At 40.5% G+C, this 20,254-nt stretch overlaps 1 protein-coding gene across 10 annotated transcripts in view; it reads right to left on the bottom strand.

Moving 5' to 3' along the window:
• SHLD2 (shieldin complex subunit 2) overlaps window positions 1-20,254 on the bottom strand; it is a 54,979-nt gene that overhangs the window by 6,299 nt on the left and 28,426 nt on the right. For 8 of the 10 annotated variants that reach the window (XM_084845318.1, XM_084845314.1, XM_084845317.1 and 5 more), the window contains 6 exons: window positions 17,293-19,387; window positions 14,366-14,473; window positions 12,668-12,862; window positions 10,927-11,061; window positions 7,539-7,745; window positions 6,586-6,817 (listed from right to left, as the gene is read on the bottom strand). In XM_084845318.1, the coding sequence (XP_084701444.1) occupies window positions 6,586-6,817; window positions 7,539-7,745; window positions 10,927-11,061; window positions 12,668-12,862; window positions 14,366-14,473; window positions 17,293-18,814 (2,399 nt within the window). In that variant the 5' untranslated portion in view covers window positions 18,815-19,387. Of the gene's footprint in view, window positions 1-6,585; window positions 6,818-7,538; window positions 7,746-10,926; window positions 11,062-12,667; window positions 12,863-14,365; window positions 14,474-17,292; window positions 20,195-20,254 lie in introns of those variants that run through there. The other 2 variants (XM_084845323.1, XM_084845319.1) reach the window with 2 other exon arrangements.

Here is a 20,254-nt window from a genome sequence, read left to right on the forward strand (position 1 = left end):
ATGGGAGGAGGCCCTTCATATATCCTGGCCCCAAACGGTTTGTTGTAACATCTAATACAAACAACGTATGGCCTGACATCATCGTGCTGTGCATCTCCCTGCCCACACTGTTGGCAGGGAGTTGTGTTTGTGATGTCATACTACACATTTGTTTGTATGAGATACAGCAGCAAAAAGGGAGGAAAGACAGGGAGGAGTGTAGCAGCTCTGTGACTCTTGTAAAAATCTAGTTTGGATCTCAGTTTTTTGTTTTCTGAAAACTGGTACCTTTTTACAAGAAAAAGTTATCTGAAAAATTGCACATTCTTCCTAATTTCTACTTAACTGACAATATACTCCTGGTCTGCAAAGCCATGAAAGAATGAATTCTTCTTCTCATGTAAAATCCCTGAATCTTATGTTAAAAAAAGGATGGAAGATTTTCTTTAAAATCCTTTGATTGCCAAGAAGCAGAGAAAAGATCTTTCAAATATTTATGGCTTTAAAACAAAGGCTTTAGCGTAGTCAATGAAGCAGAAATAGACATTTTTCTGGAATTCTCTGGGTTTCTCCATGATGCAGCGAATGTTGGCGATTTGATCTCTAGTTCCTCTGCCTCTTCGAACCCAGCTTGTACTTCCGGTAGTTCTCGGTTCACATGCTGCTGAAGCCTAGCTTGTAGGATTTTTAGCATCACCTTGCTGGCATGTAACATGAGCGCAATTGTACGGTAGTTCGAACACACTTTGGCATTGCCCTTCTTTGGAATTGGAATGTAAACTGACCTTTTCCAGTCTTGCGGCCACTGTTGAGTGTTCCAAATTTGTTGGCATATTGAATGCAGCACTTTAACAGCATCATCTTTTAGGATCTTAAATAGCTCAGCTGGGATACTGTCATCTCCGCCAGCTTTGTTGTTAGTAATGCTTCCTAAGGCCCACTTGACTTCACTCTCGAGGATGTCCGGCTCAGGTTCAGTGACCGCACTATCATGGCTATCAGGGACATTCAGATCTTTCCTGTATAGTTCTTCTGTGTATTCTTTCCACCTCTTCTTAATCTCATCTGCTTCCGTTAGGTCCCTGCCTTCTTTGTCCTTTATCATGCCCGTCTTTGCACAAAACGTTCCCTTGATGTCTCTGATTTTCTTGAAGAGATCTCTAGTCTTTCCCATTCTGTTGTTTTCCTCGATTTCTTTGCATTGTTCATTTAAGAAGGCCTTCTTGTCTATCCTTGCTATTCTCTGAAACTCTGCATTCAGTTGGGTATATCTTCCCCTTTCTCCCTTGCTTTTTGCTTCCCTTCTTTCCTCAGCTACTTGTAAAGCCTCATCAGACAGCCACTTTGCTTTCTTGCATTTCTTTTTCTTTGGGATGGATTGAGTTGCTGCCTCCTGAACAATGTTACAGACCTGCGTCCATAGTTCCTCAGGCACTCTGTCTCTCAGGTCTAATCCCTGAAATCTATTCCTCACCTCCACTGTATATGCATAAGGGATATGACTGAGGTCATACCTGAATGGTTTAGTGGTTTTCCCTACGTTCTTCAATTTAAGCTGAAATTTTGCAACAAGAAGCTCATGATCTGAGCCACAGTCAGCTCCAGGTCTTGTTTTTACTGACTGTATGGAGCTTCCCCATCTTTGGCTGCAAAGGACATAATCAATCTGATTTCGATATTGACCATCTGGTGATGTCCATGTGTAGAGTCGCCTCTTGTGCTGTTGGAAAAGAGTGTTTGCTATGATCAGCGTGCTCTCTTGGCAAAACTCTATCAGCCTTTGTCCTGCTTCATCTTGTACACCAAGGCCATGCTTGCCTGTTATTCCGGTGATTTCTTGACTTCCTACTTTGGCATTCCAATCCCCTATGATGAAGAGGACATCTTTTTTTGGTGTTAGTTCTAGAAGGTGTTGTAGGTCTTCATAGAACCGATCAACCTCAGCTTCTTCGGCCTCAGTGGTTGGGGCATAGACTTGAATTACTGTGATGCTGAATGGTTTGCCTTGGATTCGTGCTGAGATCATTCTGTCGTTTTTGAGATTGTACCCCAGTACTGCTTTTCCCACCCTTTTGTTGACTATGACTGCTACTCCATTTCTTCTAAGGGATTCTTGCCCACAGTAGTAGATATAATGGTCACCTGAATTACATTTGCCCATGCTTGTCCATTTTAGTTTGCTGATTCCCAAGATGTCAATGTTCAATCTTGCCATCTCATGTTTGACCACCTCCAGCTTACCTTGATTCATTGATCTGACATTCCAGGTTCCTAAGCAATATTGTTCTTTACAGCATCGGTCTTTCTTTTCACCACCAGACACATCCACAGCTGAGTGTCCTTTCGGCTTTGGCCCAGCCGCTTCACTCTTTCTGGCGCTACTTGGAAATACCCTCTGCTCTTCCCCAGTAGTATATTGGACACCTTCCGACCTGAGGAGCTCATCTTCCGGTGTCATATCTTTTAGCCTTGTGATACGTTCTATGGGGTTTTCTTGGCAAGAATACTGGAGTGGGTTGCCATTTCCTTCTCCAGTGGACCACATTTTGTCAGAACTCTCTGCCATGACCTGTCCGTCTTGGGTGGCCCTGCATGGCATAGCTTATGGCTTCACTGAGTTATGCAAGCCCCTTCGCCACAACAAGGCAGTGATCCATGAAGGGGATTTATGACATATGCTAACACAGAAATAGAAACCCAACTTTAAACACACACACACAAGACAATTTCACTTTCTGAACCAGTAATCCAGCTGTTATTTTCAGTTGTTGTAGATGTTTTAAATAAGCTGCAGAAAGCCAAGGGATAATTAAATGGACCAGGAAAGGGAAATGTAATTTTAACTTAATTGTATTATGCAGTTTCCTAAATGAGACAAGTATTAACCATTTTTAATGAAGATCAAATCCAATATTTTCCTTTCAACAAATCTAGGCAAACAAGCTTATTGCCTCGTTACATGATATATGCATTTAAGCAAAGCAATTTTTAAAAGGATGGTACAAGACACATAAATACATTGAAGAGACTCAGATTTCTAGCCTTATCTTACAGATAAGTACAAAACTATGTTGTACAAAAATGTGACATATTAGTTCAGTAACTAGTTCAGTAACCTGCCATTTGCCTATATATGTATCAATTCACAGGCTGTTTGAGTGGTGGACTGGATAAGCCCAGAGAAAACATTAATTTTACCCAGCTGAATGCCGGCTGCAGAGCTGTAACAAAGCCTTTTACATCTCTGACAGGTATGACCTACCACCAACCAAAACCTTCTTAAATATAGCCGATGCACAGACAGTATAAACCATACAGGCATGCAGGAAAGTGTTCTTATGGCTGCCTCACAATTATGGAACTCTCCCCCTGTGGAAATTAACCAAAGCCCAAGAGCATTTTTCAGAAGCATTACTAGGCAATTTGGTTTGAAACGGCTTTCAGTGGCAATGGCTAAACTGGAAGGTGAGGGTTTTACCACTTTTACATTATTTTTCTTTCAGTTACTGAAGCTTGCCCTGAGCCCTACTGCAGATCCTGCTTATTATGTATTTCAGGTCTTTTACAGTGCTTGCCAAAGGCTATGATCCAGGAAGGGATTCTTATGTTCACATATGTTCTGAGTACATAACAGCTGCTGCCCTGAGATGCCAGAACACTAATTCCTTCTGAGGAAGATATCTATCTATCTATCTATCTATCTATCTATCTATCTATCTATCTATCTATCTCCAGTTTCTACCTATACAGCACATACGGTGTAATGTACTTGCTCTGAAGAGCACATGTTTTGTTTACTGTAAATTTTGGTGCAGCATCCAAACAGCGGTATGTGGTCTTTCATGAGCACACTAGAACTTTTGAGGGTTCCCTTTACCCAATGTCCTGAAAAGCCACTGGGGCTGCAGCCAAGTGGAAAATTGGCACAGGCACAGGTATACAGGCAAGTGCTTTAGGAGCATGTACAGGGCGTCTTTGTACCCCAACTTTGTAAATAAGGCAAAGGTCAGAAGATAAGCAAAGCCTCAAATTGGCAAGTCCTTTCAAATATAAACTATTGCCATATATAATGAAGTCAGATGCATTTGAGGAGACCTTTTTTTTAAAAAAAGACAACCTGGACATCTGCACAACCCATACCCCACCGCCACCTAGTGTTTGCTGACAGTCTTCTTTTCCAGCAGAAGCTGCTGAAATAATTTAGTGGGATGTTTGTTTCTTAAAACAGGGTACAATATGTAGTTTTTAACCAGCTGTTGCTCCAGCTGTTTTCTGAGAGTATCTATATTAGGTTTGTACCCAGAAATGTCTTGGATTTTAATCTTTTGTTATTGACATGTGCTCATATTGACACAGTCTCATTATACAGGGAACCATCAAAACACTTTTGTAAAAATAGAGAGATTACGCCAGTAACAACAACAACATCATATTTGTTTTTAAAATGTTTAGAACACATCTTCATCCAAAAAAGGATTCCAGGGAGGTATACATAAAACTTCTAGATTTCAACACAATAGTAAAAAAAAAAAACATAATAAATTGGAGGGGCAGTAAATAAAATCTATTCAACCGATATAGGCATCAACACTTTCAATTCTATAGCACAACTGTCCATCCAAAGTTCAATCAAACACATTTTCTATGAGAGTGGGGTGTTCTTATCCAGGTGTTACTAAAATGTGTTAGGTTATAGGCTATTATAAAATAATAAATTGGGGAGAAACCCTTCAGTACCACAAAAATATTGAGGGGCATAACAATAAAACAAACAGATTTACATGGAAACTTCCAGGTTTATAAAATAATAAATACCTTCAACATTTAAATAAATGATGTAAACAATGCTTATATTAATAGCTTATATTTAAAATAACAGATATATAGATATGCACACACACACACAGGCCGCAGCCCTAAACACACTTTCTAGGGAATAATCCCCACTAAAAATCAACAGCAATTACTTCTAAGAGAAGAGACACAAGATTGAAATGTCAGTTGTTTAAACTGCTTTGGACATGTGATATCTTAACGACATTTGAAAGTCCCCAGTTTCAAAATCAGGTTGCCATGTGGTGGATGGGCAGGAGGGAGGTGTGCTGTTTGAAAAACATGAGCCCAAACTTCCTTGGGGCATACAGAAATGTGTTGCTCTGTTAAGAACAGGATCCAAAGGATAAACCATAAGGATAAACATGGGACTAGAAGGTAAAACTGAATATGGCTGCTCATCAATACAGGAAAAGTCTATTAACAGAGAAAGCTCAGGTTAAACAAGCAAGAGGGGCAATCACTGTGATAACACCAAGTCTTTACCACTGATAGGAATAGTTGTGCACAGCAGGGAACTGCATGGAGTAAGCCTTCATGCACCTTCCTGCTGATCAGGTGCCTCAGCAGTAACTAATCAGCTTTGACTGTGCCAACTGACTGTTCTAGGGCGGGGAAGGAAAAATCCTGTAGCTCTTCCAGGGATTAGGGAAGCCCTAAAAGGCTATCACTGGATTGGCTCAGGAATTTTGCAGAAAAGGTTTTGGGAAAACATAGGAAAAACTCTTGAGGGCTTGGAAAGGTGTCACCCTACCACCCCTCCCTCCACACACTCCTTTCTTCCCTTCCCTTGATCACAGAAAAGGCAAAAGGGGAAGGCGAGTCCCATCTTTCTCTTCCTCTTGCCTCCCTCACCTTCATTGCCCTAGCTAATGGCATGCCAGGATACAGGGGCCCATGGGACCTGTAGGTCTATCATAGGCGCCAAAATCTGAGCCAGAAACAAATGGGGGGAGGGGGAAAGGGTTGAAAAGGTCACACACACCCCTTTTAAGGTGGGCTTTAATGACCCTCACAGTTATTTTCTTTCTGACCCTTTCAGAAGAACATCACTGGCATCCCTAGTGGTGATTCTCAGTCTGCATCCAGGCAATGTCTCAAAGTTCAGAAAGGAGCAGAAACTTGATGGGCAGGTCTGTGCTCCACTTGCAGAATCCAACGAGACCCTGTGCATCTAACCTAAACTGCCACTTCACAGTCCCTTCTAGCCCCCAGAACTTAGCCTTGCATAATCACCAGAAAGGGCTGTGAGATACTCCTTCCATAGGATACCCTTTGCTGTGGGCAGCAATAGGGTATGGGTGCTAAGGCACATTTGTCCTTCCAGCTCATATGTAGACAGCTGGAACCTGCCCAAAGACCTTCTCATCCGTAAAAAGAATCCACTTATCCCTGAAGTCTCTGTGAAAAACTCACAACAGCACAAAGTGTTCTCAATTTTCTAATGCCCATTTACACAAGAGCAGAAAGAACAGGGTGACAGAAAACCTCCTTCCTGACTGTTATGTTAGCAAACATAATTTACTTAATCTGATTCTCAAAGTAAGAGTATTTCACTAGACAGGATTCCCTTTCAAAAACAATACAATTTAAAATAATTTAATCCACAGGAAGAATTTAGAAACATGAATAAAATGTATTCCTTTCCACAATAATAGATGCATCATGGCAAGATTTATATTTTAATGAGAATGGTGCCAACTGATTTCCCATTCTCTCCCTCTCCCTCCCCTCCCCCTCCCCTCTCTCTCTCACACACGCACACTTTTTTACCTGTAGAATATCTTCACTTGGTTAAAGGGTAAGCACCTAATGCACTGTTTATAGATCTTGTTATTATCTGTCTGTAGTTCAAGTCCACATTTTTCACAGCCCACATACGTGATCAGAGTGAGAGAAGCAAATATCTGCTGCAGTGAAGTATTAGCATCAAAGACAAGTCCACGTGGAGAGGAAGGAACAGTAAATTTCAACTCCGAGATGCAGGCCTTCACTTGGATTATTCCTATGAAAACAGAAAGGTGTTGATCAAAATATTTTTCTAGTCTTTTCTGCCACTAGAAAACAGTATCATTGTTAATGAAGACGAGCAAAGGGCTGGATGTGCCCGATTTTGTCTGATCTCGTAAGCTAAGCAGGGTCAGCCCTGGTTAGTACTTGGATGGGAGACCGCCTGGGAATCAGGCTTCCTGCATGGAGCAGGGGTTGGACTTGATGGCCTTGCAGGCCCCTTCCAACCCTATGAGTCTTTGTCTATCTCTGCTATCATGAAATTTCTATCATGAAATTTAAGATCAACAGTGCAATCTTATACATGTCTACTCAGAAGTAAGCAACAAAGAGTTCAATGGGACTCATTCTCTGGTAAGTGTGTATGCAATTGCAGTCTAAGAGTATATTCTTGGCTATAACAACACTGCACCAAGTTAGAACAATAATGGCAGCTCCATAGTTGTAGAGTTCCCTTCTCCTAATGTTCTGTGTATTTCCTGAAAGAGCTTTTAACATGTTTGCCTTTGGGCTGGCATTCAACCACCAGAATTATGAAGGTGTCGGGTGACTTTAATTTAATTAGATATTTGGTTTGCATTTTATGTGCCTTGTTTTATTTTTAACTGCTGTGATCTGCCCCAGTTTTATTTTTAACTGCTGTGATCTTTGGAAGAGGAAAGAATAGAAAAGGAAATAAATAGGGACCCCCCTGCCATAATGAGTAAGAATCTCACCAGAACATTTCTCCTCCAGGTGTGCAGCAAGAATGGTCACACTCATCAGTGGTTTGACATCCTTTTCAAACCTCTCCTTGAACTCAACAGCTCTTCTGTCATCATCAAAGAGACACTCCAGTACTGACCATGGTGTTGTGTGCAATTCAAGTTCACCAGAGACAGGATTGTGTTTTGCAAATAGATATTTAAATTCCCATATATGATCTAATAAAAAAGAAGAAATAACACCATTTAGGATTTAACATTCCAATTCAAAGTTAATATTTGCAGAAAGTTTTGGACAGAATATTATACTTTCAAAGATGCAGAAACCTATAATTAAAAGGGGTGGGGAAGGATGCTTGCTGGGATTTCAGCTTTAAAAGAACTTTATAAGTCTTAAAATGTGTAAAATAAAGAATACCTGTAACATTTTGAGTACTCACAAACACTTCACATAGACTGGCCTGGTCTGGACAAACATTTTGCTTGGGAAATGCCATGAGTGGTGGAGGAAGTATGATTATTGCCACAGGGTCTACGTACATTGAAACCAGTGCACATAGGTCCAAATCATATTGTCAGTACTTATGTAGGACATATATTGCCTGTTTTGAGACTATTCCTATTGGATTTTACGTAAAGAGTTGAACCTGAGGAGGGAAGCCACTAAAGGCCAGTTAGTGAATTCACTGAGATTTGAATTTCCTGGATTGTAGTTTATCACCATAGTCACTACAGAAGGTCTTTGCATAAGCCCCCCTAACAGCAGATGGTATATTAAGGATAGTGGCTTCTCTGTTTTGTATTTCTCCTGGACTAAAATATTATCAATTTCAGTAGATAAGAAATAATTACAGAAATATCATTAGTGACATCTTGTGAAAAACTGAAATGACTTTATATTCAGAAGAAATGCCACTATATCTTCTGAGGACCCACCCCCACCAATAACACATCCACATATTAAAAAATGCCTTGTAAATACTTTGATTTCCAGCACAAATGACCATCACATGCTGAGCTATTTTTCTGTGCTCAATACCATGAATGGCCATCACATGCTGCTCCAGCGTGAGTCAGTCATAATGCTCAGTTGTCATGACCTACAGCCCTGGCTGGCACAAAGTGAACTCCTGATCCTGGTTGTCCTGATAGTATCAAACATTTAGACTTGTCTAACAGAGAGGAATACTTGGACAGTTGAGAACAAGTCTTACCTTAAATTCTAGATGTAGTCTTTTAATGATTAAACATGAATTGTTAAAAATTTCAAATGATTCACAAAACACTAACCACTGAATACGTTGCAAATTTGATGACACAAAAGGGGAAAACAAATGTACACTAGATTTTTTGCCTTGTTTAAAAAAAACAACAGCTTGAAATAAATGTTATAAAAGTGCCTTTTGATTTGATTACCTGAAGTTGTTTCAATAAAGAACAGAAATCTCAATACTTTTTCACCTACCATACTTAAGAAATACTTGGTATTATATCCTTCTCTGTTTTATAAAAGTTTATACCTCCTTCTTTAATTTCTATATGTAGCTTGTGCTTTGCTATTAACCGACAGCAGACATCATATGCTATTCGGGTAGATCACAACTCCACAGAACTTCAGGTTTCCTTTGTTGCCTCAAGAGGAATTAACTTATTTCACAGACATATTATGGGTCGCATCCAGATTTACATCATGCTTAAAGCAGACCCACTGAAATTGATGGTACTTGTCACATGATTTCAATGAGTTTACTCTAAGCAAGGGTATTAATCTGGGGTCCTGATTCTGTCAGGTCTCAGTCAAATCCAATTCTTTTGGATTACGAAGATGAAACAAAGCCACTTGTGCAAAAGGATGGCAATTTATTGATTGAAATGGATGCAGAAAGAAAAATAAGCAGAGAAAACTCAGACCTCTCATCAGCCAATGAAGCTGTCACAGTTGAATGACTATCTGGGCCCCCAAGATAGACGAGAAGTCATTCCTAGGGCCACAAGTTTCTCCAGGCTGGTATCGCACATATTCCCCCTTGGAGCGAGAACAATGAACAAAGCCTACAGGTTTGATTTTATAGATGTCTCCCTAGTTCAGGAGCTGACAGGGAGAAGGGGGTTTCCTTCCCACAGGAAGCAAAACGTATCCCATCTCCTAGGAGTCGACATCATCTAGCTGTCCAAAACAGCTTCAGGGTGAAGCTGTGAATTACTAGCCAGTGTGAAAGGGCTTCTTAATTAACTATAAAGCTGCCAGCTAGGCCAAACTACACAGGTCTCCAGGTGGCTACCAACAGCATAATGGCGTGAAGTCCACCTTACTGCTCACCAACAAACTCACTACAGCATAACTGAGTCTAAATCGAACCCATAATAATGTGATTATCTGTTCAGAAAGTACATTATACCACATACACAGCATATCACTGTTAACACTATGAGGAAAAGGAAAGGTTCCTCCTGTGCAAGCACCAAGTCATTGCTGACTCCCAGAGGGATGCCACTTTCGCTGGCGTTTTCATGGCAGACTATAGCGGGGTGGTTTGCCATTGCCTTCCCCAGTCGTGACTACCTTTCCCCCCAGCAAGCTGGGTATTCATTTTACCGACCTCGGAAGGATGGAAGGCTGAGTCAACCTGAGCTGGCTACCTGGGACCCAGCTTCCGCTGGGATCGAACTTAGGTCATGGGGAGAGTTTCGGTTGCAATATTGCCGCCTACCACTCTGCGCCACACGAGGCTCTAACACTATGAAAGTATACTTAAAACACATTGGCAAGCATATACAGACAGTTCCCAGGATTTCATGACATTCTAGTGTCACACCAATAAACTCTACCCTGGGCAGGGCTATGCAGGTTGGGAAACGAGCTAGCCTCTATGGCTCCTATTAGGTTCTGTGTGGCCAAACAGGCCGCAATTTGGGACACAGACACTAGGGTCACCCCATTACTTAAGTAAAGGGGGGAAACAAAACACTTGGTGGTGACAGCTGGGGCAAAACGACCCACCTTTAACAGAGGGTGGTTCAGCTTTCACCAACAGGGGCTCTTCGGAGCTGCAATATGCAGAGTGCCTAGAGACACACAGTACCTTTGAGAAGTCCCTGAGATATATAGGTCTTCCTTTTACATGCATGCCACTCATCATAATGACCAGCATTTTGCTAGTTGAGACAAGATGGGTGTTTTTGTTGTTGTTGCAAAATGAGATTATATCAGGAAGATCATTTAACAAAGACCCACCACAGGGTACAAAATAGCTATTCAACTAAAATGGGAGGAAGGTAAAGGGTCATATTATAGGCATCCCATATTGCTTGCGCCCTTTTCTGCTGCCATATGGCAATATAATACACAAACTAATAATTCAATAAATATTACATTAAAATAACTGATGGGGTTTTTTACCTCTTTTCCTTTGAAGTTGAGGACAATGGGCTGTTATTGCCCCCCATAACACCAAAGCATAATGCTGATCTTTGACTTGTTCCACTGTTAAAATAATTTTTCTTTGTCTTTCTCCTTTGAAACTGTATGCAGACTCTAAAGTTGAAAAATTACAAAGATAAATATGATTGATAAAATAGTTGGCGGGGAAATACCAGGGGGCATTGAGGTTAACCTAAAATAACATGTTTATATTTAATTTATAAGCAAGAGGGAAAAACTAAAATTTCTGCCTAATAAGCATCACATGTAGCCAAGATTATTTGTGTAACTGCACCACGTTAAATGATCAGATTTTCAAAAACTGTTAAGAACTACAGTTGGAATAGATGGACGCAAAAATATATAGTGAGAGTCCTTACAGTTGCAAAGAGACTTATACTTCAAGCTTGGAAGGATAAAAACTCACCACCTATCACTCAGTGGACTGAAGGTCTTACTGCTCTTGCCACATTTGAATGTATCACCTACAGCCGTCAGTTTTGTATGGATGCTTATTTAGATATACGGACTGATTATATTAACGTATATATTTGAAATGGAAGTGTTAAATTCTTCCACCCTTTTTTTCTCCTCCCCATTTTTTGGGGGGGCTTTTTTGTTGCTGAGGTTATTGTTACGTTTGCAAATAAAATATTAAACAAAGAAAAAAAGACACCCCCTGACTGGGGGTTGTCGTGTCATGCACACCTGGCCAGCAGGGGTTATTTGAGGGCTAAACAACCATCACATAACCTTACGACAGACCATGGCTTATGCGAGGGCTGTTTAGCCCTCAAATAACCCCTGCCAGCAGGGTTTGCATGACATGATAGCAGCTGTTTTTCTTAAAATTAATAAACAACAAATCTCTTCTTGCATGGTGCTACATGAAATGCTTTCAAAGTGACCAAATTTTAAAATTGGTATTACAAAGAATATTTCTCATGAAGTCTTAATCTGTTTAAAATATAACCAAGAACAATTATTTCAGAAAGGCAGAAATAGTAACGCATCCTGAGGATCTCACCTTTGGACTGAGTTAAAAAAAAAGTTTTAAAAATAAAAGTTTAAAAAAGAAACAGTGTTACATGAGCAGTTAGAGATGAACAGGTGAAGGGAACCTGCTACCACTTTTTCTCTTTGAAAAAGCAGCCAGTAACTCTGGTCACACACTAATTTCAGGAAATCAAAACCTCTCCCCCATCATTATCTATGAAGTTAATGATTAATGTTGAAGACTGATTTTGAGCACATGCTCCATCATTAACCATGTGAGCCACCTCACCCTTATCACTGAAAATACCAGGAAAAGTATTTTGTTGAAACAGAGGAGCACTCAACACACAGGAGAATCAAAACTTTTTTTTGCAAGGGAGGAAACATCAGCTGGTCTCAAATCAACTCATGACCTTTTTTCTTATCTACAAGATTTCAGGTACCATGCTCTGAATCAACTGCTCCTTTTTCCTCCTTCAGGTAGAACTGGAGAGGATGTTTTGTGTGTTTAGTGGGCAGATAGGAAGATGTTCCACCACAGACAAACTGTATCAAACTGTATCAAACTGTTTAGCTGGTATTTCAATAAGACAGGTGAAGCACCAGGAAGTACCTTAAGTTTTAAAAATCCATTGCCAGAGAACTACCATGCTCTGTTCATTCCTTTCAACCTCAACACATATTTGGGAGTACAGTGAAGTACAGAATTAGAAAGTCAACTGACCTGCTAGCACAGTGATGCTGACAATTTTCACTACTGAGTGCAGCAATGTCTCTGGTTTGAGTTTATCTAGTGGAACATGTTGTATGTTGTTCAGAGTCTGTCTCTTCCTTTGAGGGATTGCTTGAAGATAGGCATGCTTTAAAGACATATATGTGAGCAAATCCTGAAGAATATTAACATCCACTATATGGGAACCTTGAAAAAATAGATAAATATCAAAATAATTGATTTTAAATACTTACATTCTATATTTTGATTATTTTTTTCTCTCTTTTATTGTTCACCTCTCAGGAATCTTGTCAGATATAGAGTGGTATATTAAGGGTGCAATCCTATGGTTGTTAAGACAGCAGCTAGATGGCCATAGGATTATTCGGTTTTTGGAACAGATCTCGGAGCCTGAACTTTGAGGTCAATTCCCAGAAAAACACCTCCCTGCCCCTGCTGCCTCATAAGAGGCACAGTTTGTCCCCAGCTAGGGGCTCATAAGAGCAACATGGAGTGGGGAGAAAAGGGGCGTTCCTGTGGGTGGGGGCAGCAGAAGCATCATTACGACGCTTCCTATGCACCGTCTGGACTCCCCCTGCCCCGCTCTGGCTAGACAGCTGAAATTGGCCATTTAGCTGCTAATGCAGGGCAGCCGGAGCACAGAGGAGAAGATCCCCTCCATGCTCCGCCCACCCTGCAATGGATAGTCGGTTGCCTCCGAGTTCAGAGGTGGCCAATTATCCCCATTGGATTGCACCCTAAATCTTGTAAATAAATACAATTATCTGTCATTTTAAGCCAGATGGGCTGCATGTTTATTCTACGATCTATACAAAACCAAAATAACCCTTGTATTTATCAGTTGCAAATATCACTTGCAATGTGTTCCACTTAATTCAGAAATAAATTCTTAGATATACAAGTAATTTCACTGATACATAACTAACTCCAGAAATCACACATTCAAGCAAAAATTCAAGGACGATAATCTTGGCTTCAACTGGATATCAATGTCTGCTTATAGCTCACTACAAGGCAGTGATCCATATTTTAAAAGGCATCATTTACCTTAGAAGTATAGGATGCATCTGTTGAGGAAAATGTTTTGTCACATTGGCTCTGTTAAAGTTTTTTCTGTCAGATATGAGAGTGTCCTTGGCTCTTCTTACCAGTAGAAAGCTATTTATGACTAAGAACTTGCTTTATCCGTACCCTGGATTTCCTTGAACCTAATTTCCATAACCTGGATTGAAAGAATGGTATGGATACCACCTTCAGGAAGATCTTGGGGTACAGACTGACAGAATATTGTACTGCATCTTACATACTGTATAGAGCAGGATGGGAAGATGAAGATAAATGGGACATGTCCTCCTATCATACTTTTTTTTTTTTTTACTGAGCCAGAGACATATCTCACAATTTACAAGAATAAGCCTCAACAGGCTAAGAATTTTTTCAACATTCAGATGCTCTTTCCAAGTTAAATATTTTCACTCATTTGTTTGGAAGAATATGAACATTAGCAAGAGATGTAATATACAGATATTTTGATAAAGTTTGGAAAACACTGGATTCAAATTTATTTAAATATTTATATACTGCCCTGATATTATTTGATGAAAGGTGGTTAATAAATATTTTAAAAAATTACTAAAGTAAACATTAACTGGGACTAGAGTTCTCCCAATGCAACAGATTAATCCTCACATTCATTCAAATTAATAGTTGAGCTGCTTCCAAGATTCATTAACTGACTAGCAAATGTTGATTGCAGCATCATTTCCCCAATCCAGCGGTTCTCATATATAATGACATCTGCAACAAAAAGAAACCTCAGTCTAGGTCACAGGAAAAATATAGACATATTCTTCTCCAAATCTTCAAACTTGACTGATCTCAGTTAGAAACTGAAAACCGTCAATGACATGCGCTAACTGTAGGCTGTTTTAGTCTTTAGCGCAGGGGTGGGCAAGTACGAGTGGTCTGGGCACCCCACCCCCGCAGGCTGCACTCCTGCCACTGCCACCCCACCAATGGGGGGGGGGACAGCAAAAAAAGAGGGGCACTGAAATTCTGCGGCAAACTGCTACAGAGACTTAGAATGCACAAATTTAGCTTGTTTTCAAGCTCAAATTCTCCATTTTAAGACTATGTTGCTGTTTGCCATTGAATTTCTGCAGCAAGCCACAACTTCATAGAATCATAGAATAGCAAGGTTGGAAGGGGCCTACAAGGCCATCGAATCCAACCCCCTGCTCAATGCAGGAATCCAAGTCACAGCATCGCCGAAAGATGGCTGTCCACGCTCATCTTGAATGCCTCCAGTGTGGGAGAGTATACTACCTCCCTAGGGAATTGGTTCCATTGTCATATTGCTCTAACAGTCAGGCTTTTCCTGATGTTCAGCTGGAATCTGGCTTCCTGTAACTTGAGCCCATTATTCTGTGTCCTGCACTCTGGGATAATCGAGAAGAGATCCTGGCCTTCCTCTCTGTGACAACCTTTCAAGTATTTGAAGAGCGCTATCATATCTCCCCTCAGTCTTCTCTTCTCAAGGCTAAACATGCCCAGTTCTTTCAGTCTCTCTTCATAGGGCTTTGTTTCCTGTCCCCTGATCATCCTTGTTGCCCTCCTCTGAACCCTCTCCAGCTTGTCTGCATCCTTCTTAAAGTGTGGTGCCCAGAACTGGACACAGTACTCCAGATGAGGCCTAACCAGTGCTGAGTAGAGGGGAACTAGTACTTCCCGAGATTTGGAAGCTATGCTTCTTTTAATGCAGCCCCAAATAGCATTTGCCTTTTTTGCAGCCACATCACACTGTTGACTCATATTCAGCTTGTGATCTACAACAATTCCAAGATCCTTCTCACTTCCTTTTCTTTACAGTTAAAAAAAAAAAAAGATCCAGTGGGGAGCAATGGGGGCCTCTGGGCTGTGCATCCTGTGGGCTGTGTGTTACTCATCCATTTTTAAAAAAATTATTACCATTATTATTAATAATAATTTCATTTCTATACCACACAATAGCTGAAGCTGTCTGGGCGGTTCACAACAAAAGCTTTGCCTAATTGAAGGTTTAGTGCTTCAATTAGGCAAAGATGTTGTAACATGGAAAGTCTTCAGGGCTGGGAAACCAGTTTATGGCTTCAAAATACATTTGTGGAGAATCCTTCACAGCTATAGGCCTCTACTAGGTCAACAGCAAATACAATTTTGGTGAAAAAAAGCAGAGATAGGCTCAATGTGGACAATCCACAGAATGGATTGCTCCCTCCTCCTCCATTATGGGCAGCTTCACTTTCAGTATGCAGTTAATGTTAATAACAGCTTGCCATCACACTCGTATTGGCAAGCACTGATTAGCATTTGCACTTAAAACAAGAAGTGTAATCCCACTTCAAACCATGGTTTCTAATTCTGGTTTGGAGGACAAACACTAATCACTGTTTGCCAATTTGGAAGTCATGGCAAACTATTGTTAGCATTAAGCTGGAAACTTAAGGTGAATCCACACACAAAGGGAGGATGGGGTGTGAGACCTCACAGGTTGTTTCCAGTCCTCTGATCTGCGGTTCAGAGGATTGTCTGAACTGAGTAGCTGGATATTAAGAAACCCTGAATTGGTTGTGCTTCAAATCACTGTCCTGAATTAAGGTAGCATTAAAAACAAACCAAGGTGGGGTGTGTGTAGGGAAACAGAGTATGCAGTATGCTATGCTCAGGGGTGCAGAACCTCAAGCCTGGAAGCCGAATCTGGCCCTCTATGGATCTGAATCTGGTCCTCCAGTATTCCCAGAAGGCCACACTCCTTTCTGATGGCCCCATCCCTTTCTCCCTGACCACCAAATGTTTGATGATTTCCCAACTTTTGTGAAGTTTTTTTCCCATTCTAAAAGGTTGAAATGTCTCTTGCAAGGCTTAGGTACTAGCAGTAAGAGCTTTAAGCTAAAACAAGCTGGCATTTGTGGTATTTTGGACCTGCCCACTTTCCTTTGGACCTGCCCACCACTGCAATGTGGCCGCTGAGAGCTTCTCCAAAACTGAATCCAACCCTCGGGTTGAAAGAGGTTCTGCACCCTGCTATAGGTTCTACAAAGAAAAAATAGAAACTATATCCTGATACTAAAGAACTTTGTAGATATAGTCTGATAGATGGTTTCTCAATGTTGTACATGGCTATGAAACCTTAAACTGCAGAATGGGATAGAAGAATTGACTTTTCCCCTATCTGGATACAGTCTTCAGTATATTTTTATACCTGTGCTTACAAAAGAGGGTGCTTCAGAAATTCCATTGTACTAGATGGCACCTAACATTGTACCTGAGGGTCAACAAAAAGGTATATACTATGAGCCAGTTCATATGCCCTAAATTCTTCATGCAGAGTAGTCCCATGGAGGATGTCATACATGAACTGGTTGATAGGCACACATTATGTCCTCTAAACAGTTATGTCCACAGTGATACCTCTGGCTCATATTCACACTTATATTCACAGTTTTCCCAAAGATCATGACCTGGTTTTATTTAAGCATCATGATAACTGTGTAAACTACGCATATAAACTGCAGGTCTTGCAGGGAAAATTTAACTGTTTTACTAATATAGTTTGAAAGGAATATTTAACTCCTCACCTGTAAACAGTATGATATCTCCAGGGAAGACTGTAAGTGACCAAAATGCTGCTGCTCTCCATAACACAATCTTCCGTTGTGTTTCCGATTGATCAAAAACTGCAACTGTGGCTAAAGGGACTTTTGAGGACAATTTAGTTCCTGGCTTGATTTGTATTTCTTTGATATGACACGGATGCAGTACTGCAACTAAGATAGTATACTTCTGGCTTTTGCAGAGACAGTCTTTAAGCAATGATGGATGCTTCTGAACTTTCTTAAATCTTGAAATTTTCAGTTCCTCAATTTGTGGAACTGGACAAACTGGAGAACAAATCAACTTGACTTTCTTTGATTGCTGCTGGTCCCCAACTACAATGTTAGCTACAGGTAAGATATTTTCAGATGTCTGGAATCTTTCAGCAGAGTGGTCTCCTTGAGAACACACTATTCCTTTCTTCCACAGTTCAGTGAAATACAGCTCATTATTAAGTTTAGCATCAGGTGCATGAAAAATACCTGTAGGTATATTAGTATTTTCCTGAAAGCTAGTTCCTCTCAAAGATGAATTATCTTTTACAGTACTATCAAAATCAAAAAGTTCAAGAGAGCTGTCATAGTTTTGTCTACAATTTATCTCCGCATACATGCCACCATTTTCATGTAATTGAATAACTGGATCCGCACCTGCTTCATTTTCCCTACAAGGTTCATTCAATTCCATTCTCTTCAACTCTGTAGGTTTGCCTTGTACTTCATTTTGTCCTACAGCATACCTTCCTGAAAGCAGAGCAACTTGGCTTGATGTCAGAATACTAAGGAATTCAGTATCTGTTGATACTACAAGCCCTGAACACACATCTAGTGGTTTTTCAGTCTTCGATTCTTTCATTATTACTGGACAACATATCTCCAGATATTGACTCAGGAGCTGGTGATGATCGCACTGAGTGTCTGATCGCTTATCAACCTGTCCCATAGACATCATACCACTGCTAATCTTTTTGGTACTAGAAACCAAGGGAGAAACAGCAAGTTGATTATGGATCATGAAACTGGCACCTCCTTCAGCATCTTCAGATTGTTTGCTTTGTTGTTCACCTATTTTTACATCATTGGGAAGCTGCTGATGTACAGGATGATTCATGTAGTTCTCAGTGCTTCTATCTCCATAGACATAAAAACAGTTGTCAGTAGACTCACCTGTCTCTGTAGCATTATTGTTGAAGGATTTTACACTTCCAGCATCAGCTGTACAATCTGTCAAAAACGCATCAGTCAATCCACATTTTCCTCCAAAGTTTGCTATGAAGTGTTCTTTGGACTTGGCAGCCAATACTACATTGTTAGGTGTCTGGTGCTCTGCATGGTTAGGGCACCTGCATTTTCTAGTACAAAGGTTAGAAGTGCCTTTCGAAAATGACAGGGAGAGTTTTCTCCATGTTTCAGCAGTAGCTGAAAATGTATTGTCTTTAGATTTCTTTAATGAAGCTGGAAGGATGGGTGCACCAAAGAAAATATGGATTTGAGGTGCTTTAGACATGCTTTTCTTGTAGGTGTTTTATCATGGAGAAAATATAGATTCATATAATACAATAGTTCATTTTACACATGCCTAAACTGTCATTTTTAATAATGCATAACTTTTCAAATAAGTAATTCAAAGCTTATAAAAGCTCTTTCATAAAGTAGTGAAAGAAACAAATTCAATCCCAGCGATCTTCAGGGAAAATGCAGTATTAAAATGTATAATAAAAATTCTAATATGTTTTATTGTTTGTAACAAAACTCACTGCCAATTGTAATTCATACTTCTTGTGAATGAATAGTTGAAATTTCATTTACTCGACAGCTAAGGGTTAATTTTCAATTCATTAAATAATATCAAGGAAATGAGAACAAAGTCACAGATGAATTTTCCAAATGGTATTTCTGTGTTGAAAATCATTTATTTTCCCCATTATCCAAATCTTGATGCTTAATACCCCAAAGTGCCAAGTACTAGCTGCTCACATCAGGTGTTTTTTGGCATAACATCCATGGGTGGAACTGTGAAATCATCAACTTCAAATCAGGAGCTCAAGATCTCCGGTAGGAATTTCAGATGCTTGATTCTCTGCAAAAGTTGTTACAAACACACACACACAGACAAAATGCCTTAAACATACTTAATTATTTATATCCAATTTCATTTCCAAAACAGGAACTCAAAGTAGGCTATAGCAGGAAACACACTTTTCCCCATTTTTATCAGAAAACATTGAATGCAGATTCTTAGCTGCCCATTAGATGTCACCATACCCTTAGAAAAAGAGCCTGAAGAGTAATTGTATGGGGCATACGTTTTAGAATTAATCCCGTTATGAGGGCCACCAAATTAGGGCATGATCCAGCCATTTAAGAATTTGATCTATTGATCTCTCCATCTGGGACAGAGAGAGAGTTAAGCACATCCAGTACCTTGCTGACAGTCTACTTAAGAACCCTGCTGTCAAGGGCTCCTTGGAGGCCTCTCTCAGTCCAATCCAGTAACCAAGTCCAGACACAGACAAAGGGATTCCTTTCAAAGCTTTATTCTTCTTTTACAACTTAACAACTCTACAGGTAGCAACTAGATCTGAGCAGCAGAGTACCTATGCCCTAAGTTGAAACAGTTGGTCCCCATTTGAAAGGGAATTACTGGCAGACCCCTGAACTTAAGGACTAGGGAAGAGTCCCTCCCCTTTTCCCCTGGATCCTCGGGGCGCAGCCGCTGTTTGCGCGCCAACCGGGCACTGCGGCTCCTTTCCGCGCCCTCCATCTGGCGCCGCTCTCTATGTCTGCGTCGCGCATCCACCAAGTCTGCTATCTCTGCTCGGTCACTCCCTGGACTGCTTTCTAATCTAGGAATGCTGGTGGGAGGAATCTCCGTCAGCTGTGGGCCCTGGGAAAGAGGAGCGCGCTCCTCTCCCAGGAGCGACTGCTCTTCCTCAAAATCAGAACT

The sequence above is a fragment of the Heloderma suspectum genome, chromosome 3 (genome assembly GCF_057233095.1).
Source record: "Heloderma suspectum isolate Gila_16-S chromosome 3, 16-S_ref, whole genome shotgun sequence".
NCBI classification, from domain to species: Eukaryota; Metazoa; Chordata; class Lepidosauria; order Squamata; family Helodermatidae; genus Heloderma; species Heloderma suspectum.